Below are 23,055 nucleotides of genomic sequence, written 5' to 3' on the forward strand. Positions count from 1 at the left end.
TCGACAACAATCCAACCTTCTAACCCAATAATAATACTCCGTACTGACAAGAAGAATGTCCCGAGTGCCTCAGCCGCAGGTCAATAATCGCGGGCCAGGAACCTTAGGAATGTGCCAGAAACAAGAAATATCAGGGGTGTCTCCTACTAGGAAGGGCGCTAAAAATAATTCCGCCCCAAGTCCCGAGTGCTCGTGCGCAAAAGAGTAGGGTACGCTCGGAGTAATGATCCTCTCCCGCAGGCGTTAGCGTGCGAGATGGCGCAACCTGATCGTAGGAATATGGTGACCTGAGCGATTACTTAACTGACACCTGGCCCCCCGGGGGGGCCGGGGGGCTCGGGGAGCCCTTCAGTGCTGCCTTGGACTTGTCCTGGATTAGGGTGGTAAGCCACAATTCCTCACGAGGACTTTGCCACAACAAAAGATTATTCTTATACTGCATACGTACGGAGTACATTAAGGAAATTATTTAAATTATATCGTATCAGCTGGAGTGTATCAGGTGATATCTTTGACTAAGCCCAATGACATCATCAGCTCCACCACATCCACTCTCTTCCAAGCACTAGACCGGTCGATGCTATGCAGGTGATCTGGTCGATACATGGCAAATCAGTACTTTCAAAGTCACTAGTTCTAGTACTTGCGGCCCTCTCCTATCAACACACATTCGTCATTGCCCGAGTGGGAACCAAGTGACCTGATTGGTACTTGAATCTGGAGTCCAGGTATCCCATCTTGTGACCCTAGCTGATCGTCAGGCAACTGGATGTTTTTCTAAATTTTTTTTAAGCAAAAGTGTTTACTTATATTCCAAGGTTATCTACACTGGTATTTTGTATTCTTATAACCTTGGAGGTCTCTATTATCAAAGGAATTGGGTTATTATTTTATAGCCTGAGCCTGGACCCATGGGACTATCCTTCAGAACCAGGGCGCAGACCCTTCCCCTGTACGGAACGCCATCCGAGCAGGGCTATTAACCTTGGACACATTACGAAATGTGATATTTAAGAAGAGATTATGCCCAACATTCGCCATCAAAATTCATAAAAAGGGTTGTTACATGTTACGATTAACATGTCTTTATTCGGATAAATGGATCCACTCTGCTATCGCATCAGAGGCATTGCGACACACACACACAGATAGAACACACAATATAGGGCATGCGTAGGGAACTTAACATTATCTAGGTATGAAGTATAGACAATAATATAGTCTAAAGGCATATACATATCTTCAAATATATTAGCAATAAAATACCAATCTCGTATGTGTGACCGGTGATCGCTCCCCCCCGCATGCTCAAAGGGAAAGGCCCCCGCAAACCTGAGCGATTTTGGCTCATACCGGCCCTGACTCTTTCTCTCCTTCTTTCTCCTCTTTTTTTTTCCCCCTTCCACCTTTCTTTTTTTGGATTCACTCATCTTTTTTCTTTATTCGCTCTTATTCTCTCTCTCTTCATTTCCTCTTCTCGCATTCATTGCTCTCCTCTCCTTATACATCTCGGACCCCGAATTCTGCCTTATTTCGCCTTCACTAAATTGGGGGCAACTCGTGTCCTAGAGGGTTGTCAATTCCACTGGAAGCTTCCCCTCAATTTTTACAATGGCCTCATTCAAGGTAGGTGCCCAGCATTTTCACCTGACACCTTGTTTTTTTTTTTTTTTTTTTGAGAGGGAACCATACTAATTTATCGGCCCTTTGGCCAGTCACAGGAATTGTCCATGTCGCGTCCTCTCCCCAATCCTAGCCAGCGCCATCACACGCATTCGATCTCGTTAGGTGCTCTCAATCCAAACCATCGTGTAACACGCCGGAAGAGTGTCACCACCGCCGCAGCCAACGCTGCGGCTGCAGTCGCCGCCTCCATGGAGGGTGGGGAGGCTACCTCGCTCCCCATGGGTGCGCACCGCCGCAGCCTCGCAGGCCGCAAGGGAATAGAGTCCGGCTCCATCGGAAACGTATCTGGATTCAGCTCCTACCTCTCCCGCAGCATCAACAGCCCCAGTCAGGAATCACCGGTCGCCCGCAAAGGTTCTCCGGGATCGGACCACTCTGATGGCAAACCCAAGAACCGAAACCGCAGAGCCAGTGAGGGTGCCCAACTCAAGACCGAAGGGAAACGTGCTTCGACGGCCATACGTTGCGATCGCTGCGGGAAAGGGTATAAGCATGGCAGCTGCTTGTCTAAGCATATGTGTGTATCCCCCCTACCGCTCGGCCGTCTTCTTCTATCTCGATCGGGAATATGCACCATGTCGGCTCTGTGCAGGTCGCCCTCGTGGTTATTCAACTCCCCCTTCGTCACTGCCCCCCTCTTTCCATCCCTTTCAACAGCATTTGATTGACGTGTTTTTTTTCCGTGGTATCTTAGGTGGGAACACGACCCAGCATGGTCCGTTACTTCGAAACTTCTCATCTCCAAACATCAGCAGGTTCAACTGCTGGAGGCCGCCTCCGTTTTGGTCACCATGAACCACGACGATCCACCCGATGAGTCCGCCGAGTTGGAGTCAGAATTGTCGTCTGGATCGCCCGACGCCTTGTCAGAAATGCGGGATGGCATCAGTTCGGTCGAGACCACGCCACCACCAATGGACTCGGAGGAAGACGACGACTTCGAGATGTCGGGTGTGCCGGCACAATGGACCAAACGCCCCAGTGTCAGCAACGCCTCCGGTTTCTCTCGTTCTTACCAGTCCATTCCCTCCAGCTCGTACAACGAGAGTGCTCCGCTGCATTCACCAAGCTTCTCCCACTTCCGCCATTCGAGCATTGACACCCGTCCTTCGACTGCGAACACAAGGTTACACGAGGATGATGAGGCGGATCTTGCCGCGGCCATCGGCCTGTGCAATTTCGGGACTCCACGCACGGGGCCTGTTTCCATGACCCCCGACGTGCCACCAGTGCCTCCGCTGCCGGCGCGCTACTTGGACTCAAGCAGCCACCCGAGCAACCGGGGTATCCACTCCCCTCAATTACGCCCCACAGAGGAGGCCGCTCGCCGAGACTCCGAGGCCAACATCTTCTTGTCCCGCTCGCTTAACCCGTCGCTGTCGTACAAGGTGTCGGATGAGCGTGAAGCCCGTACTGGTGGTGACGATGCCCAGAAATCCCGTCAACGTCGCAACGCCGATGTTGACTTTGGTAACCGCTCTGCGCCCGCCGACGACGACGATGGTGGTGTCTTTGGCCACATGGAAGAGTAGATATCCCACCCTTTCCGCCTGCGCGCCTCTGAGCCAGTCCTTTTGAGTCAAATCGGCGCATAGCTGAACGACGACCCCTTCACGATCTCATGTACGAGCTTGAGCGAATTTTTTGAACCTTCTTGTTTACATGTTTACAACCACTTCAGATGGAGAATAGAGCCAATGTTCAATAATCGTTCAGAGCTCTTCTCTCAATGGAGTGTTCCACAATTCTCGGGACCTTTTTTTCACTACCTTTTTGAGATCCCATGTATCAACCATGTCTCCTTGGCCCGCTTTGTGTTTTTTTTTTTCTCTTTGTGTTTTGTTTTGCCCTATTCTGGAAACCCCCATAAATGGCCATACTTCGTATAGCCGGCGCATATTTATTATCCCCATCAAATAGTGATATCCATAGGGGCATGACCACTTTCATGTCCTCTATGCTTCTCATTTATCTTTTTTTTTTTTTTGTTCTGTTTTGGCCTCTCACCTCGCACATATATACCAAACCCACAAATTCTACGATCCGCTTCCCTACTTTTCCCACATGTGTATCTCGTCCAATCTTTTCTCTCCGTCTCCTTGCCCTCACTCTTCTATATATCCTCACCTACGGTCCCTCACTCTCGTGTACTCAACCCTCGGACGGGGCATACAATGAATATATTTCATGAACGTACTATGTTCTTTTAGAATGTAGATCTACAGGTCATTTCCATATCTGTCTGCGTACCTGTATGTACATCATAAGCGGGGAAGTAAAGACCCACTACGGGGTAAAGGTCCATCCTTTTTTTTCGGATGTTTCGTCATAGGTTAAGACGTAGGATAAACAAGTAAAAGAGGTTCTGATCGAAAGAAACTATATAATATAGGTGTTGATGTTAATCACCTTTGAGAAGATTCCGCTGTTGCCCCTTTCAGACCAGTTGCTACAGAAAGAGGCATATTTATTCTTGCCAATGATCCAATCGTGTTCCACGTGGACAGTACCTTATGCTACGTAGGTTTTGGTTTCTACCTTGGAAGCTTGGCATCCATGTGGCATCCACCGATCCCAGGTCAAGATAGATCTCTCTTGCCCAAGATGGGCGATTATGTTTGCAATGCCCCATCAGAAGATGTTCATCTTCTAGTCACCTCAGGACCGGTTGTGTATATCAGCGTTGCGGGTCGTTAGAGATCTCGAACTAGAAACATAGAAGAAGAGATCGTATGCTCAGAGATTGCAACCGAGAGGGTACAACAGGGGACAGTTACGAGAGTGTTGGGTGCAAGGCCAAAACCAAGCAGGTCACGTATACGATGGGCTGCTGATGATGTTGAGCAATAAGCATAACTTGATGAGATAAATTATTAAGCAGTTAAGTAATTTAAGTTAATAAGTATAAAGAGCAAAGGCAAAAAAGGGAAAGTAGGTATTCGCAATCGTTCTTTGAATCAGCTGCCACCTCCACCACAGCCTCCTCCTCCTCCACCTCCACCCCCGCAACCACCGCCGCCACCGCCGCCACCGCCGCCATCTAAATAACAAGTCAGTATGTTTCCATCTATCGACTACAATGAAGAAGACTTACCACCACCACCGGATCCTCCGCAGCCGCCACCTGATCCGCCTGTATAGGAAACATATCAGCATCCATTGAAGTCGAAGTTCATAAAGAGACTTACCACATCCTCCACTACCACTGCCTCCTGCGCAGCCACCTGCGGCTACGGCACCACCTTTTGACAAATCAGTTTCACTCAATGCCTCTAGTAGGGTGGAGGAAGAACTTACCACACGTGCCGGCACAACAGTTCCCAGCGGCGCCTTCAGTAACATTCATACAGGCAGGGTTGCTCGCGTACGAATCACAGTTGATGGATGGGTCCATCATATACGGTGCATAGTATGGCACCACAATGGGATAGCCATACGCATAAGGCATGTAGTATGCAGCAGAGGCGTCAGCCTGATTATTAGAAGATTTGGAGCCGGATCGTTGACGGCGCTTCTCAGCACGCCGCACAGCCTTTTGGTGGTTGCTCTGTAGACGTACACGTTGTATAGAGTTATGCCACTCAGACCGGTGGTACATGTTCGTTGGCCGGACGGCATTGTGCGAAGAGATATGTGGGTTCTTGTTTGGATCGGACGAGATATCAGGACGATCGTGCAAGAGGTCTGCAGCGACTCGGGCGCGAGAGGCAGAGCCAACAGTGATCAACCGGCCGTACAGGTCTGATGTTCGTGTTGCCTCGCAGTACCAGCAGGTGCATTCGCTGTATATGCCGCCGTCGGTGATACGGCGGTACATTTTGCTGGTCCAGGCGAAGCCGTCGGAGAGTTTGCCTTCGTCGACTTTGTCGTCATGGTCGATAAACATACGAATACCACGAATTGTTACCTTGGACGTGCTGTATTTGTAGTACCGTGATGGGCTAAGTTGATGTGTGTGCCAGGCTAGGTCGACATCCAAAGTGGGCACGGCCATCTTATCTGGCCTTTCAATCATAATCCGGAAGAACACTTCGTACTTTTTAATTAGCCGGTCCATGGTGTTGAAGACTGTCGGTGAGTGTAGCCAGTCGATTTTGTCCATTTTATCCACGAAGGTGCCTTGTCTGATGACGGCGCCCACAAGGTCTACCGCGAAGGGACCGAGGTTCTCCCAGTATCGAGACATCATTCTTCGGAATTGGATCTTTTCGGCATACTCGAGGTTTTTAAGGTAGACACCATGTGCTTTCCACAAAAGATTTGTGTCGCGTAGCTTGGTCTCGAGTTGCTGCTTCAGCTGGGTGACATTCTGACACAGATCCAATCGACCATCAGTGAGGTGCAACAAGTCCTTTCTGTCAGCCTGGACGACTCGTGTGGGGAATATCATGTCCCGGAGGGCCCGAGGATTGGCCTTAGCAGTTGAGCCCCCCTCGGGAATTCCATAAAGATTGGTGAACGACCCGGGCATAGGAAGGTCTTTGTAAAGAGCTGCTTCAAGGTCTTTTCGAAACTTTGCCACCTTGAGCCGGCCGTGGTCGATTATACGTTCACAGCTGGAGCATTTCACCTCAAATGAATAATCGGCATAGCCACTGCTAAATTTGAAGGCGTAGGCAACAATTCCCCCAAAGCGAGCTTCTGTCCACGGGACAGCGTTCGCCCATCCACAGCCAGGGCATTTGACATGCTTGGTCGGTGGGTCGTGTAAATTGTTCCACTTGAAGTTCAGTTTCTCCTCGAATAGCTGCTGGGCTTGCTCGGAAACTGTATACTCCATCGTGTGGTTGTTGATACAACGATCTATCGGTTCCCACGGAAATCCGGTTGCCCAGGTGCTCATCTTGCCGTATCGAATGCAATCCTCAAGGAAGTTCCGGGGATTCAACGAATGAGCATGCCAGACCATCAAAATATCTATAGAGAAATTAGTGAACCGCGTTTTTGTCTCAGAATTAATACACTTACCCAGCGGGGGTAGGTTTTCCGTGCTCCATGCAACAATAGTACCACAATTAATGATGTTTTCATAGTCGATAGACTCCAAGTCATTAATAGTTGCCATCGGTCTTGATCCGGGGAGCCCATGAGACCACCACTCGGTATATCGGTCAACTGCACGCGCTGTATATACCGCCCAGCGCTTTTCGCGAATACGTGCCCGCGCTTCATTCAGTGAATCCGGGAATCTTTCAGCCTCGGCATCGTAGATATCAAAGAGCCCGTCATCACTAGAGATAGTATCTCGCAGATCTGCGAGCACAGCCAGAAACTTGAGATGTGCAACACACTGGTCGCGAGTGATGGTAGTTGAAGCAGATAGATTGGAACTCAGATCCAGCTGTGGCAGTTCTAGTGGCGGCTGCTCGACCTCATTGGCCGAATAGGGAGGTGGTCGTTCACTGGAAGACTTGCCGATGGCTTCAGATTGAATGGGTGCGTCTTTGGACTTTTCATCCGTTGGCATACCCATGTTGACGTTTGATAGAGGAAGAAGAAGACGTAAGTGTTGGTGATTCAAGTCTGAGAGGTGTGGTCCGGCGGCTCTTTATGTCAGTTCAATGTTGCATGATGAACACCAGGTATCTCGTTATCTGACCACACCCAGATAAAGACAAGTCAGCATGGTACTTTTACAGCCTTCCTGGCCTTTCATAGCCCCCCGAGATGGACGAAATAGGCAAGGTGCAATGATAATGATTGCCACTACTTGCCCTGAAAGATTGAAACCTAAACTACATTTGCCTAAACCTCCGCAAAATACATTCAAATGTGGAGGTGAATAGATGGGATGTCCGTGTTCATTTGCCCTCCGATCCAATGATATGAAAACGTTTTCTTCAATCTCGTATTGGATTGGGTCAGAACATATGAAACCGGGCGCGCCTACACTGCCTTGCTACCTTAGTGGCTTCAGTACTGCCCCCAAGGCTGTTTGGACATGCATGGTATATTTTATGTTATGCACAAAGGTTTCTAGTGCCATTCTAGTGTCTTTTTTTCATATGCTTGTATTTTGTACTCCTTACATGCTATGAAAAGTGATAAAATCTACATTCCCTGTCACGTGCTAGAAAGCCGATACGAAGTCACGTGCAAAATAGAAGCATATATAGTCAGGTGATATGCCCCTCTGCGCTGACTCATCGTGGTTCCCGGAAGAAGCGCGCTCACCGAGTGAGAACAAGAAAGTTGAGACGGTTTTGTTGGAGAAAAACAAGAAGGAGAAGGAAATAGCCAAACCAAACTGCCCGGATCAAGAGCCAAATCGTGTGTCTGTGAATCCGTCCGAATCTGTCTCAACTGTCTGAAACCGAGATCACGATCCGCAAAAACGTCATTCAGCCTGGCTTCTCTCGGGCGATCAAACGGCATCGGAGAGGGCCAGGCCCAAACTCTTGAACCGATTGCGACCATTGATAATGCTTCTATTGGTACCAGTCCCGTAATGGCGGGTTTAAATCGGTTACCTGTCTCAGTTGCCGCCGATGGTGTGCATGGCCGCAAACGCAATATGACCATTGCGGGGATCGACAGTTCCCCGGGAAGTATCGAGGATATGGATGATAACGATGCGCGCGAGGAGAAGAGACGTCAGCCAGTGAAGCGCGCTTGCAATGAATGTCGACAACAGAAAGTAGGTCTAGAATATTACCGCAAAGTCGGGATTCTCCAGTTTGACTAATTTTTTTTCGGGTTGCGACAGCTCCGATGCGATGTCATTCAAGACCCATGGACCGATTGTTCGCGATGCCGTCGACTGAGGCTCGATTGTAAAATTGAATCGAACTTCAAACGTGTTGGGAAGCGCAGCCGCAATGCGGAAATGGAAAGGGAAATAATGGAGCTCAGAAAGCAGATTGCCACTGGCCAACCAGTCCCTGGAATGTCACAGCAACAAGCGTTGACAGCAGGACAATTGACACCCAAGCAAGAATCGAGTCAAGTCAGTCCTGCAGTATATCAAACCCCATCGGCCATGTCCGCAGACCAATACATGGGATCTCAAGAAGCTGTTGCATCCCTCCTGGACCTTCGTTCGGGCTTCGATGGTACCAACTTCATGAGGAACGGTGGACAGATCAGACGAATTGAGGATGTTATGGTTGTCCCCGAGAAAGTGGCAGAACTGTTTAATATGTGAGTCCTCGTCTATCAAGTCTCCGTGATTGATCTAACTTGTTCCTGTCAGATTTTTCACATACTACCACCCCTTCCTTCCATTTTTGGACCGAAATCAGTCCCCCGAGGATTATCATAGTTCCTCTACATTGCTTTTCTGGACAATCCTCAGTGTCGGTGCACGACGCTATCAAGGCGATTCGAATTTGTTGAATTCTCTCGCTGGTCCTGTCAGCCGGCTGGTCTGGAGCACTCTAGCAGATATCCCTCAAAGCTACCATGTCGTGAAGGCTCTCGCTCTATTATGTTCATGGCCATTCCCCACAAGCAGCACCTCAACAGATCCGACCTTTATGCTATGTGGAATGATGGTACAGGTTGCTATGCAGCTTGGTCTCCATCGGCCTTCCCATACTCAGGACTTTAGTAAATTCCGAGTGGAACTGATCGAGGATGAACTGAGAGACAAGGTGCGAACTTGGGCGATTTGCAATATTGTTGCTCAGAGGTATGTACAAACCCATTATTAATCGCTGCTCGTATTTGTCTCATGTTTTACTTTGCAGGGTTTCCACCGGCTATGGACAGCCATCATCTACTCTTTACGACTGGACATTATCTTCGAGCGATTCCCTAGACCCGAACTTCAAGCTTCCTGAAGATATAAGGCCAAGATTGGAGATCGAAAAGTTTTGCGACAGGGTCACCCGAGCGCTTTACACAAATCGACGCGATCCTGTTGGCTTAACCAGCGACCATGAACGCTCGACAATGATTGCCTTTCTGTCGCGAGACTTTGAGGAGCTGGAAGAACAGCTTAAATCGCAGAATGACTGTAAGCTTCTGAAGTTCAAGTGGGGTTACATTGGATGCATAACTAACGACATCCAGGTATTACTGACTTGTTTCTCCGTGCTGCTAACCTTCATTTGCACCTTTCGGCATTCTTTGACGAGCCAACCACTAAAAATTACCGCGAACGCGTCTTATCTCTCTATGTCGCAACGACATCATTCCTCGAAGTTGTCCTAAACCTCGAGACCGAGGTTGGACCGGTTCTCTCTTACACCCCATCCTATGTGTATCAGATGATGGTTGCCGCCGGTTGCACTCTCCTGAAGCTGTGCAAGAGCTTTTTCGCCTCTCACATAGACATGGAATACACCAAGAACCTATTCAATCGTACAATCTGGGCCATCCGGGGGGTGTCAGCGTCCAGCAATGACCTGCCCGAACGGCTTGCTGAAGTGTTGGCTCAGATGTGGAGATTGGGAGGAGCGACTCAACGGGCTAACAATAGTACCGATGTTGACGACTCTCTGCGACTCAAAGTACGCTGCCGGATGAGCATGTCCCTGCTTTTCGACTCTGTGTGGCGTTGGCGAGAGGATGCCAGGACTAAGGGCCGAAACATTGAAGGTCAGTATCCCTTTTCACTCTCAAGTATAAATAAAAGTCTCTAACCGTTAATATTAGCCTATCTAAAAAATCCAACAAATCCTGACTCGGCAGCCGATTCTTCGGCCACTTCATCTGTCGGGCCTGTACACACATCTACAATAACACCAGGAATGTCTGGGAATGACCCAAGCCTTGCCCCAGCACCCCTGCTATCCCAGGCTAGTCTTGGGATCCAACCACCCGCAACCCAACCTAACGGACTTCCAAGTGGCTTCATTGAACCTAATTACGAAGTCTTCGATCCGTTGAACTGGCTGCTTGACGGCCTGGTAGACTTACCTTATTCATACTCCACAATGGGTGGGATGGAATCCCAGAGCATCGCATAGATTTGCCTGCCTAATACTTTCTTGGCCTCATTGCTGGGGGGTTTCTCTTTTCTTTTTACTGCGGGCGTGGCTTGCGTTGTCTGCTTGTATCATTATACCACACATTCGATCGCTGATACTTGCCAGGGAGTTTGTTCATCTTCTTTCCATGTCCGTCTATATTTTTTATGAGTCCCTTATACGATTTCTTTGATTCATTTCCAATACAGTACTATATTACTTTCCAATATGATGCTATATTTGGCCCAAAATCTTTGTCTGAAAAAAAAAAAAAAAAGGGGGGGTCAGAGAGTAGTCTGATGCAATTATAAAGTCCGGTACATTATGTGCGTATATCACACCGAGTTATTTTTGTCGCTCGTTTTTGCGAGCACAGATTCGCTCCGTAGAAGCAATTTCAACCTAGCACAGTGATATCATTGCTTTTCTCTCATCTCATCCTTTTTCGCTGGACGAAACCTATATAATCTCGCTCATCCAGGCCCTTCTTGTCCATCTTCTCTTTCCCACTGTCTCTTTAGAATAAAATGGCTTCCCTTTATATCCTCAGTTGGACCGAGGTGGAACCTCGCAGTTCAGCTATAGTGCTGTGCCTACTTGTTTCCTTTCTCTTTTGCTCTTTGGTTGCGGCCGCTTTGGTGTTTACTTCCTATCGCATGGCTAACGTTGGTGACCTTTATCTGGTGATAGTTGACGGAAGTACAAATTCGCAAGACGCTGATACTATTTGCTCACCGGCAGAACCAAGTTCTTTTTCCTATACGCAAAGACTATTTCTCGGTTTTATACCAGCAGTACGAGTTTGTTGTGGACGGACCCAGTTTGATAAATAAAGGCTATGAACAATTCGCAAATGGCTTGTTCGAGATCCCACGGACATTCCGCTTTGGTCAGGTCATATTGTGCCAGTCGGAGTTGATTGAAGAGCTAAGAAATAAACGGAGTACTCTTGTATCTCCCGAGCCGTGGATTGATCAGGTAGGGCTGTCGGATGGATTTTCTATGTTTGCGCTAACAAACATTATACAGCTCCTCCAAGTCTCTCATGTTATGCCTGGCTATTTCCCCAAGGGGAGGGGATGGCCGAAAATCGCTAAATCTACGCCTGGTTTGATTCGTGCCACGGTTTACAAGCACTTGCATCGGTATATGCCCGCTATGAACCAGGCAATCATCTCGCAGCTGCAGACCCTAGACTTCAAAGATGGGGGTGAGTTTTGACTGGCTTTATCGGCTAAATGGTCTCTGATGACTTCAACTAGAATGTAAAATTGGCTGTTTTGATCTGGCATACTCGATCGTAGCCCGCAGTGGCAGTTTTGCTCTCGTTGGTTCGCGGCTTTCTCAGAATGAGGAATATCTTAAAGCCGCCAAGGACCACATCCTTGGGATGATAGTAACCACCCGTGTACAATTTCTTGTTCCGGATTGCTTGAAACCGTGAGTCAGATGCTTCACTGACTTCATTTTCGGTGGACTAAGACATCAATAGTTACATTGGTGGGCTCATCGGTCGCCTCGCCACTCTTGGGACTAGTTGGGATATGCACGCCTCGCGTAAGATTATGCTCAGGCACTTTGATGCACGTGCAGCAGAGTATCACGCCAAGATATTCACGGGCAACGGATCCAGTGAGACTAATCTCAATGGCACGGACAATCCGGTATTCCTGTCTCCCCTTCCCCTTCCTCCAACTGACACCATGACTAAACAATCTATAGGTTGAGATCTTCCAGTGGCTGTATGAGAGCAGTGTTCTTCGGGAGCGATGGACATATGCAGAGGTGATAGGTGAAATGTTGCTTCTGCAGTTTGCCTTTATATACACCACGTCGTATGTAAGTACTTCGTACGCATGTCATCATCCTGCAATTTGCTAATTAAGCCACCAATAGGGACTCTACGGCGCCCTGGTCGAGCTAGCTCGACGACCCGAGTATATTTCACCCCTGCGTGAGGAAATTGATCTGATTTTCTCTGAAATGGGACCGACCGTTCCAGCCTGTGATGGCATGGTTTTGATGGATAGCTTCCTGAAGGAGTGCCAACGACTAAATCCCCCTTCAGCACGTATGTCTATATGCGACCACCCATGGGAATTGTGCGTGGCTAATGCAATAACATGGATATTAGTCTCTGCTCATCGGGTTTGTATTAGTGACCTCAAGCTCTCCAACGGTTTGTACTCTCGCACACTACTAGGCCACTAAGGAAACACCGAATTGATCAAGTATGGAATGGAACAGGTATCACACTCAAGCAGGGCTCCCACGTTGCTGTCCCAAGCGGAGTTATCCAACGATCCAGCGAGCACTATGCGAACCCCGACGCGTTCGACGGTTTCCGGTTCGTCAAGCGTGCAGCAGCTGGAGCCAAGAACTCCCGGCTGGTCGACCTGAGCCCTGACTATTTGGTTTTTGGAATGGGCGCACATGCCTGGTAAATCTCATTTCTGCCTGACCCTTTTTCTTTTCATACTCGTGTTTCAAATCCAACCGCCCGGATCCTATCGGCTGACTTTTGCTCGTGTTCGTAGCCCTGGACGATGGATGGCTAGCGCGCTGATGAAGCTCGTCTTCGCGCATATTCTGGTTCAGTATGATATACTCCTGCCTAATTCAGCCTCCGCCCCCTTGACTGGCTCCCTTTCATTCGAGGAGTTTTATGTGCCCAACTTTGGGCTGAAGATTGCTCTGCGCCAGCGCTAGTAAGGATATCTCAGGAGGGGAACCAGGGGAGTCCAGATGTATCCCAAAGAAAACAGGTAGAATTCTTATCATGTTTCGGCCGGGACACATTCATATTATCTCAATTAATGTAGTGCTAATAACATCAAAATGGAAGATACATAAATCGCCTTGGCACCTTAAATCACTACCCGATAAGCTGATAAGATCTTGATTCGGCTTATCTCCAACTGTTGCAACTTCATCTCTTCATTTTCCCTACCTGAAGTCGCTTCGAAATCATGGCCTCGTCAAAATCCTCACAGAAATCCCGGCCTCTGCTCATCCCAAATAAGCGCGCTCTTCTACCCTCGGGAACCAACAAGTCAGGCCCCAAAGTATACAAAGTCCTGAATCCTAGCGCCATCCCCGCAGAGACGAGCATCAAACCATCATATGAAGAGGCCATTCAAGGAAGAAATAAGCCAACAAGCTCAAGCAATCATAATAAAAGCACAGTTGAAGATGAAGACTACGAGCCCCAACCCCCGCGCTTTGAAGTCTCATTCTCTATGCCGCCACAGCCCTTCCTGGACCCACCAACTTGGGAAGCGACACTCAAACACAGCCGCGAGAGATTAGCAGCACAGTCAATAAAAGCTGAACTGAGCTCAGAGGGAAACCAGGAAGATGAGTCGGCAGAGCGGATGAGACAACGAGTGGAGCGCGAGACGGAATATGGGTCTATGGCTATTCGCGGCCGGTCGAGTGTACGTGGACGTGGGAAGAGGGGAAGGGGGAGAGGCAATGTCTACTGGGGTGGTAGGCACTGATCTTGATGGGTTTAGGATAAGCTGGAAGGGCTTTTTTTTTTTGGATACCCCATATTTGGTTGATAGGTCAGGTATGACCATTTGAATACTTCATTATTCAGGCAGTATCTAGCGTATTTTTCTAGAAGACCTTGCTCAGTATTATATGGTTCCAACTTACTTGGTCTTGCTTTCATAGAGGACATCCAGATGTGTACCCATCTATCAATATATTACTTAATGGACTTGTTTACATCCAGCCCTGGAGCCAAGAGATTATTGCTCGATAGGCCATCTTATGTCACACAACGTGAGAGCAAGGGGCGGCTTGAAACCCTTATCCAGTCCTGGACTGATGAACAGGTTGAAAACCCGATAGGTAATGTATGCTAGCAGTAAACAAAACAAGTTAATGGTACATCTAGGAAACCAACAAAAGTTGAGGCAAAGGAAGAAAACAATGGAATCATCATCATGATTTCGTGCTTCATAATCATCATAGATCTCATGTCAAAAGATCAGGCATTGAAGCAATTCTTCAAAAAACAAAAGCAAAAAAAAGCAAAAAAAGCAAATGCATCGTGAAATCGTCAGGCAAGTGTTTGAAATGCGTGAAACATATCCAATCATAAATGTGGTCATAACAGAAACGAAACATAAAAAAAAGACATCATTTAAGTCATCTCATAGCCACCTCAGCCGTAGCACTAGATGCCACGTAAACAGGGCCACCGATACTTTGCTTGAGAATTTCCCTCCGGGCAGCCCGCTTTCTCTCGTCTCGCCGCTGGCGCACACGCAGCATGCGATTCCGCACATTACGCCATGACATCGACTGGAGCCGCAGTCCCCAGCGAGAGAGAGACCGGAAGCGAGCCGGGTTTAATGGGGATCCTGTTCGGAACATGCCTTGATCAACCAAGCTCCCGTTGTTAGTCATCCCACTGAACAAGCGTCTCATTTCTGGGCTGCGGCGCGCCAAAGCAGGCGGGCCATCGAAGATGATGCGCCGCTGGGGCAGGCCAAGAGAGTTGTTTACAACCAAGGATTCATCGGGGCACGGCAAAGCTTCCCGCGTCGGTGAGGGTTCTTTCTCCGGGGACCCGGGCACGTTTTCCCAGAATCCGCGGGGCCGCCAAAACGGATATAGACGACTGTCCATTTCCATTCCTGCGGTTCGGTTCTTCGCCGACTTCACGGAGAAGGATCGCGCTATAGTGTTGAAGGAATCCGACCGAGGACGGGCGCTCCAGGTACGACGGACGGAACTCCATCGTCGACCGGGGCCTTTGTTTTCATCTTGAGTATCATCTAATGGAAGCGGGGGAAGAGGTCTGCTAGATGGGGGCTTGGGTGGAGGGCGGGGGTTCTTTAAAGGTGAGTCGACGGGGTACGCTGCTGTTTGTGGTGGATTGTCGGGTGTGCGAGGGGGTTGGGGAAGATCATAAGAAATCCCAAGCACTTGGAAAGGGCGCCTCGAGGAGGCTTGTACCCGAGGATCAACAAGCAGTAGTGAGTGGTTGTTGTGTGCGAACAGACTGACGGCTGTAGCCTCTTGAATTTCGATAGGTCCCGGCGAATACGATGGAATCGAGCCTTGGGTGAAGGGCAAAGATGGAGGACGCAGGGCTGCCATATCATCGGAGCTAGCAAAGAGGGCGTGTATATTGGGAGCCTCGAGTAGGCCATGGCGGTCAGGTGAAGCCAAAACGTTGTGACGAGGCGGGGATACCGGCTGATGCTCACGATGCTTTTGCATCTCGAGGTCAATGGCTAGGTCAATGGCTAAGTTATGGCTTCGTAGACTGTCGGAAGTAAGGGAAGTTGCACGAGAGTCCTCCCGACTCGTTGGCGCAGAAAGCGACGAGCTTCGGGGTGGTATGGCTGGACGCGCCATGGGACGACTACGCAAGCTGTTGGAAGTGAGAGAAGTGGCGCGAGAATTGTTCTGACTCGTCGGCGCAGAAAGCGATGAGGCACGAGGTGGAATGATAGGTCGCCCCATGGAACGACCCCTGGAATCAGTCTCGCGAGATCGAGTCGGCACCGAATCAGAAACGGTGCGTTGATTCTGCCCTGGGATATCTGTGCGGCCCATTGAGGCTGTCGGACGACGACTTGATCGGTGAGAACCCGGTTTAGAAGAAGCATAACTATTAGGCCGAGACCTGAGAGATGAACTTCTCTCCGGGATGACCACCACGTTGATAGTTTCGATATTAGGCTGTATTTCACTGTGGCTAGTCTTGGTCGAGAACGACATCTCGGATGTTCCACTTCGAATATCCTGATCAGTAATGCGACCGGCCTTGCGAACCAGGCGGTGTTGGGATTCAGGGAGGGAGCCATAAGATGTACGCTCAGATCTTGTGATGGGAGAGCTGGCAGACCGCAGAGAGCTTCTCTTTTCAGTATGCCGGAGCATTCGCTGGGCTCGTTTCGGAGAGTCAATTATCATAGCCTCAACGGTGGATGTCGAGGAGATGACCGACAAAGGACGGGCATCTGGTCCACTAAATCTTGCTAGACCCTCCTGTGATGACGACCCAATATTCTCACGGAACTGCTCCATTGAGGTCCTTGCTTTGACTTCATGTGCACTATCGACACGGTCCCGCAAACTTTTTTCCCTCATCAACGAGGCATCTAGGTGCTTTACATCCAACACATCTTTCCCGGGGGTTGACTTATAGACTGATTGAGAGTGGTTCTGTGCAGACTTTCGCTTTCCGGCTAACGGTGTTGGCGACCCATCGATCGGGTTTGCGGCCCAATGCCCATCAAAAGACTCGAAGCGGGTCTCGCATTCAGTTTCGCTATATTGTTGAGAAGTAGATGACAGAGATCCTTTTATATTTGAAAATTGTGAAAGATACCCATTTGAGGCGGGTGGCTTTGATGGTTGCCTCCTTTGTTTTGGGGTCTGAGTCGCAGTCTGAGACATGCGAACCGGGGTGTCCATATCATCTTCCGATGAGATATTCTCCAAAGCTGTTTGAAATGAATCGGCTCGAGAAGATGAAGAGAGATAATTAAACTGGTTCAAGGTAGGTCGCTTATTCGAGTTCGTTCGAGGAGGCGTCACATCCGGGGTTGGAGGCTTAGAAGGACGGCGAGGGGTCAACAACCCAGATGTTGGTATGTCTGACAAAGAAGAATTCATTTTCTGAGGTATTCGTTCGTCAACCACGACTTCTTCGTGGCCTGCACCCGGGGGTGTCAAGGGAAGCGATGGCGTCGCAGTATGTCTCCCATTCTGATCCGGCGAGACCGGTTGGATGACCTCGATGCTAGGAACCATTACACCCCGCCGAGGGAGCGTCTTGTGAGACCTTAGGAGTGGCCGTTCGAATGCTTGCAAATCCTCCGATGACCCCATCACTTCCACGCCCGGCATCTTGGAAACAGCACACCCACGGAGACCTGAAGCATCCACGGTCGCTTTCGTGAATTCGATTCGTGTTTAGATATTTTTGGGTATCATAGTACTGAGTAGGATGTCTCGTTCAGAGTGTCGCAAGGGTTGCATCGCGCGCGCGAGCACTTCGCGACCAATATGCGACCAATATGCGACCAATGGTCAAAGTCAACGGATCCTAAAGTCCAAAGGCTTTGCTTTGTCTCTGTATGATGCAGGGGGCAACCGATCGTCTGAGGTGCATTCGAGTCCGTCACAAAGGACAAGCAATGGTCTAGTACGGAGTACGGAGCATGGGCATATGCTTTCACGGGTGAAGACTTTGGCTTGACCTGTCTCTGTGCAATGTGAGCTGTAAGGGTGGGGATGGACGATGTTGGCGAGTGGCTGGGAAGTCTAGTCTCAAGCTCACTTATCCCCGTGTTTCAGCTAAGTATGAAGTAATAAAGAATAACCAGCCAGATAACATAGGAGAAAGATATTAAAAAAGTGTTCAAAAATGCTTGAAAATTGAATAATATGACGAAGGGATCTTTTCGTGTCACTGTTTCCCGCTGATTAGCGCCTGTTTCCTATTCAGGTAATATTGGTGCCTTGCAGCCTCATCTCATTGGGACTTCATCACACTGGTAATCACACTGCAGATCCATCACACTAGCTTCTAGGTATGAGGGCGCTTTCAAATTCGGATCCTATCATAGCTTAGATTTAATTTCTTATTAGGCTACTTTCAGTGATGTAGAATCATCCTGGAATAAACCAGTGGTTGGTTACTGTATCCTAAATGTACATGTAGACGGAGTATGCTTGGCCTCATCTACAGATCGGGACCATGTGGAGACTCAAAATTAAATGTTTCAGTATTCCTCAGGCATATAATAGTTTGAGATCTCATAACTCTATCACACCCCTTACATAGCATGCTTAGCCCTTGATGCAGGTCTTAAACATACATACATTCCAGCCCTGGAGATGAACAAGACGCACATTCTTATTTCGGGGCATAAAGAGTACTAGCAATCCATTACAGCATAGTATAACATGATACCACAGCAGAGTTAGTAATTAAATAGTGTTTCGTAGCATGATCTTGTATAGGGCATATTTCCGGCTCCTGTTCTAACTTCCAAACACCTAAAAATCGAATCTCTATACTTGACTGATCTTCTCTTGGATATATAAAGATGTGAATCCTCTTATTTGGTGACTCTCGTTTCAGGAACATGGCTTACACTCGAAAGTGTACACCCAGCTGATCTTGTACTGCGAATATATCAAGGATGTGAAGACGGTAGACTTTCGAAAACTTGAATCGGGTTTACGTCTCTAGCTTATGAAGAAATTCTCTTTTTTCCTTCCATTTATGTCATTGAATCCGTGTGGGCACTGTATATCAGAACCCTTATATTTGCGGAGAGACATGAGTTGGTGAAGAATCTAACATCTAGATAGTTCTACGGCCAGCTGGGAATCGGGATCTCCAGTCTCCCTACAAGATCCGATAGATGGAACGGTAGGTTCCACAATTATGTGGCGTGGAAAGGAAATTATGAATGGTAAGCAGACAGTCTCATTGTTAGGCCCCGGGGAGGGAGGGACATCGCACTAATATCTTCATATTGAGTAGGTTAGACTCCATGGGCGGGATTGATGTTCGCAAGAGAGAAAGTTCAGTGCTAGCCCTAGAGGGCTGACTTCGGGAATTTCTGGATACATATGTAGTTACTACGCACGGCATTAAGCCCGGGGCCCCAAGGCACCGCCAGGGTTACGATGTATGTACCTTGTTGGACTCATTCAGCAGTTTCTCTTATGACTTAATCTACATGGCCACGTGGATCGGCTTGATTAAATCTGTCTATCTATGGATTCCATGTTGTATATACGCAAGGCCCCATCTCATACTTATACGTGCACTTCCCACTTCCAAGGTTGGTATGCTTGCCCTTGTAGGCGGTTAAGCATTCCAGGAAGGGTCGAGAGGTCCGCATCTTCATCTTGGGCTTCTCCGTACCAATAGGAGACTCGAAGCTTAGCGGATGGTCTCAGAATGGCAACACAGAGATAATCATAGGGGAAAAGCAATGTGAATCTGTGAATCTGTGAATCTGTGAATCCGAAATTCCAACAATTCCAACAATTCCAAGCATGTGGCAACGGATGATGACGGTATCAATCCCCACAAAAGCCAGGGTTCTAAGCCTTTTGGAATCAGGTCAAACCAGCGTTTTATGTGAGGGAATGCCTTGATAAGGTGATATAGTTTAGGGATATTCCAAGAAATAGAGAATGGTCTACACAAGTTGATAGTTGGCAGTTGGGAGTCTGCTCTCTATTCCCTGCTCTCCGGCTCCTGATCTCTGGTCTCTGGTCTCTGATCTAGGGTAAATGGTCATATAAAGAAAGAACATAGATACACAAGAAATTGGAAATGCACATATAAGATAGGTTGCTCATTACCACAGTGGATCAAGTGGCGTACCATGACGTCCCGAGAGGTCGAACCATGATGGTGGACGGGCCTTGGCAGATGACATCGCAGGGAAAGATCTCTCATTTCGTCATAGCTCTCCCCCGCCATCATCTCCTTTCTCTCTCTCTTCTTTTTTTTTTACTCTTGATCTATAGCTTTCTGGTCTTGTTTTTCTCTCTATTCTTCTTGTGTGATTTGCAAAGTCCTTCAGTGGGGTAAATCCATTCTTCAACTTGTCTGACTTTCACACCTTGAAAATCCCTTCAATCGCCATCCTTCTTTTTCTTATTTCTCTGTTTTCCATTCCTCTCCAAAAACAACATAGATATCTGTTTATGAATCACGATTCTTCTTTGATATCATGAGTACAATACAGAATATCAAGAATTTCATTCGGCATGGCAAGCAGGCCCGCCTTGTCACCCCTCATTCTGAGCCGACGACCGACGTTTCCGCCATCAACGCAGAGCCACAACGCCAACCGATAGGCCAATATTCACCTGCTCTCGAGGCTTTTGGCCCTGAAGGCCGAGCCAATGCCCTCCACAAACCTGATTCTCAGGTCAGGCAGGATCGCTCTGTCGAAATCGAACGTCTAGTGGCAGAGGAGAACATCAACCGATCGAAGATGCCCAAATACCCCGGTCTAGAGCGCTGGATCTTGGTAGAAAAGATGGGCGATGGCGCCTTCAGTAACGTCTATCGTGCCAAGGATGCGACAACGGAATATGGCGAGGTGGCCATCAAGGTCGTCCGCAAATTTGAAATGAATAGCAATCAGGTACGTTCTACCGCAAGGTGCCTTTCTTCTTCTTTTCCCTATGGCATTTGTGTTTTCGTTTCTTTGCGGTTGTGTGGTTTGAAATATGTCTACAAGCATGGCCAATACGTTCTGTAGAACGATCCTCACTATCCAACGGTCAAAAAAGTCCCCAAGGCGGCGGAGGTGCGCAAACAATTCTTTACAATTCTTTCCTGGCGCTCGACTTGCTTCTTGGCAATGGTTACCTGCGTCTGTAGGCGAAACGATACACTACTTTGTGGCATACTACTGCCTTGGTGCATGGCTGCGCATTTTGTTTCGTCATTGCTGACTCTAGTCTTTTTAACAGCGGGCAAATATCCTCAAAGAGGTACAGATTATGCGCAATCTTGACCACCCCAACGTCGTCAAATTGATCGATTTCTCCGAGTCAAGGCAATATTACTACATCGTCCTCGAACTCTGCCCCGGGGGGGAATTATTCCACCAGATTGTCCGATTGACGTATTTCAGCGAAAATCTTAGCCGCCACGTCATTCGACAAGTTGCGGAAGCGATCGAATATTTACACGAGACATCAGGTGTCGTTCATCGGTTTGTCACCCGGTTAGTAGACATTTCCTCTTGCGGAAGCTAACATCTTTGAAGTGACATTAAACCCGAAAATCTCCTGTTCTATCCAATTCCCCACGTTCCCAGCAAGAATCCCAAACCTCAACAACCAGGGGACGAAGACAAAGAAGATGAGGGAGAATTCGTCCCCGGAGTTGGTGCGGGTGGTATCGGCAAGATCAAGCTTGCAGACTTCGGTCTGTCCAAGGTGATTTGGGATAGCCAGACGATGACACCTTGCGGTACCGTCGGATATACAGCCCCAGAAATCGTCAAGGATGAGCGTTACTCCAAAAGTGTGGACATGTGGGCCATGGGTTGTGTGCTCTATACACTTCTCTGCGGGTTCCCTCCATTCTATGACGAGAGCATCCAAGTTCTTACCGAGAAGGTGGCACGCGGCCAATACACATTTTTATCACCCTGGTGGGATGATATTTCCAAGTCAGCCCAGGATCTGATCTCGCATCTCCTCACCGTGGACCCCGAAAAACGATTCACCATCAAGGAGTTCCTCGCACACCCCTGGATCCAGGGCACCGACGAGGAGACTACCGCCGCCGCCGATGCACCCCCTCTAGCTACACCCTACCTCCAGACCTCCGAGAACGGCCCACAGCAACTCGACTCCTCCGGTGCCGAACACGGGCCCTATCAGCCCGCCAGTGCCCGCTTCGTCGATCAACCATCCGTCACAGCAGAGCGCCGTATGGACTTCCGATCTCCAGGCGCTTTCAACCTCCGTGAAGTCTTTGATGTCGGCTATGCGGTACACAGACAAGAAGAGGAAGGAAAACGCCGCGCGAACGCGCGCCAATCGAACCGCAGTGGCACCGCAGGATTCCAGTCAGCACTGGGTGCTCTCAACGAAGATTATGACGACGAGCCCGAGTACAGCCACCGTCTCGGAGGCCAACCACCAGCCAAGGTGGCCAAGAACTCAGGGGATATGGCCGGAATGGAAGCCAAGCTCCGGTCCACGAACCTTGGCACCCAAAGCACCGCCGCACAGGCGCGACAACCCCCCAATCAGTCAAAGCCCAAACAGGGCTACGGGATGCATGATGCCAATGTCGCTAATGCTGCAAAGAACTCTATTCGCAAGCATCAGCAGCCGTTTGAGCTTACTCTGAGCGGATCCACATTGCTTGAGAAGCGTGGCCGTCGTAATCAACCAGTGGCATAGACAGGATATATTTCTTCCATCAGGGTCATGATGTGATGTCTTCATAACTTCTTTGCACTTTGTTGATGAGCGATATTTTCACCGAGTTTTTTTTTTCTCCTCTTTTAAAGGCCATTATTCTTGTTCTTTTTTTTTTTTTTTTCAAGCTCTCTACACGTTATCGGATCGGTCCCGGCGAGGAACCTACAAGCTACATAGTCACGATTGGAAAATGGGTGAAGTGGGTTTTCTTTTTCGCTTTCTCTTGACTTATCGGGGAGCTTGCTTGGATTGGAATGGAGTTCTTCCTGGTCTTTTCTTTCCTTTTTGCTGTTGTTATCATAGGGATTACGTCCATTCATAGTTGTTAAGGATTCGCTAAGCATATTTTTCAACATTCCGAGGTTGGAACCTTGGGAGATTTCACATCTTTCATAAATCTTTCTTCTAGTAGCAGTCTCCAATTGGTCCTATCTTTTGGTGCTGATGCAGCGATCTCATTCCCGGTCGCCAGTCTATTAGGGTGTGTTCTCTTGTAGCCTGAGCC

The 23,055-nt window shown here is 48.6% G+C and overlaps 7 protein-coding genes across 7 annotated transcripts; 5 read left to right on the top strand and 2 right to left on the bottom strand.

The window, feature by feature from the left end:
• Window positions 1-1,730: 1,730 nt before the first annotated feature.
• On the top strand, window positions 1,731-3,218 carry N7537_000912 (putative C2H2 finger domain protein; the record flags this gene model as incomplete). The annotated part of the gene is made up of 2 exons (XM_056891970.1): window positions 1,731-2,203; window positions 2,381-3,218. 2 exons carry the CDS (start codon window positions 1,731-1,733, stop codon window positions 3,216-3,218), a joined length of 1,311 nt encoding a protein of 436 aa, XP_056756965.1.
• A 1,425-nt stretch (window positions 3,219-4,643) lies between these two features.
• On the bottom strand, window positions 4,644-7,159 carry N7537_000913 (uncharacterized protein; the record flags this gene model as incomplete). The annotated part of the gene is made up of 5 exons (XM_056891971.1): window positions 4,644-4,726; window positions 4,781-4,819; window positions 4,875-4,928; window positions 4,984-6,603; window positions 6,655-7,159. 5 exons carry the CDS (start codon window positions 7,157-7,159, stop codon window positions 4,644-4,646), a joined length of 2,301 nt encoding a protein of 766 aa, XP_056756966.1.
• A 975-nt stretch (window positions 7,160-8,134) lies between these two features.
• N7537_000914 (putative C6 transcription factor (Leu3)) lies at window positions 8,135-10,598 on the top strand (the record flags this gene model as incomplete). The annotated part of the gene is made up of 6 exons (XM_056891972.1): window positions 8,135-8,323; window positions 8,393-8,826; window positions 8,879-9,316; window positions 9,375-9,643; window positions 9,700-10,227; window positions 10,285-10,598. 6 exons carry the CDS (start codon window positions 8,135-8,137, stop codon window positions 10,596-10,598), a joined length of 2,172 nt encoding a protein of 723 aa, XP_056756967.1.
• Window positions 10,599-11,648: 1,050 nt separating this feature from the next.
• On the top strand, window positions 11,649-13,307 carry N7537_000915 (cytochrome P450; the record flags this gene model as incomplete). The annotated part of the gene is made up of 8 exons (XM_056891973.1): window positions 11,649-11,808; window positions 11,861-12,038; window positions 12,091-12,262; window positions 12,321-12,437; window positions 12,495-12,669; window positions 12,733-12,777; window positions 12,846-13,038; window positions 13,136-13,307. 8 exons carry the CDS (start codon window positions 11,649-11,651, stop codon window positions 13,305-13,307), a joined length of 1,212 nt encoding a protein of 403 aa, XP_056756968.1.
• Window positions 13,308-13,567: 260 nt separating this feature from the next.
• Window positions 13,568-14,098, top strand: N7537_000916 (uncharacterized protein; the record flags this gene model as incomplete). Its single annotated transcript, XM_056891974.1, has 1 exon — window positions 13,568-14,098. The coding sequence occupies one exon, from the start codon at window positions 13,568-13,570 to the stop codon at window positions 14,096-14,098; it is 531 nt and encodes a 176-aa protein (XP_056756969.1).
• A 658-nt stretch (window positions 14,099-14,756) lies between these two features.
• On the bottom strand, window positions 14,757-17,474 carry N7537_000917 (uncharacterized protein; the record flags this gene model as incomplete). The annotated part of the gene is made up of 1 exon (XM_056891975.1): window positions 14,757-17,474. One exon carries the CDS (start codon window positions 17,472-17,474, stop codon window positions 14,757-14,759), a length of 2,718 nt encoding a protein of 905 aa, XP_056756970.1.
• A 2,855-nt stretch (window positions 17,475-20,329) lies between these two features.
• On the top strand, window positions 20,330-22,529 carry N7537_000918 (serine/threonine-protein kinase; the record flags this gene model as incomplete). Its single annotated transcript, XM_056891976.1, has 4 exons — window positions 20,330-20,749; window positions 20,867-20,914; window positions 21,081-21,325; window positions 21,380-22,529. The coding sequence occupies 4 exons, from the start codon at window positions 20,330-20,332 to the stop codon at window positions 22,527-22,529; spliced, it is 1,863 nt and encodes a 620-aa protein (XP_056756971.1).
• Window positions 22,530-23,055: the final 526 nt, after the last annotated feature.

The sequence above is a fragment of the Penicillium hordei genome (assembly GCF_028827395.1).
Source record: "Penicillium hordei strain IBT 12815 chromosome Unknown utg000001l_segment0_segment0, whole genome shotgun sequence".
Classification (NCBI taxonomy): domain Eukaryota; kingdom Fungi; phylum Ascomycota; class Eurotiomycetes; order Eurotiales; family Aspergillaceae; genus Penicillium; species Penicillium hordei.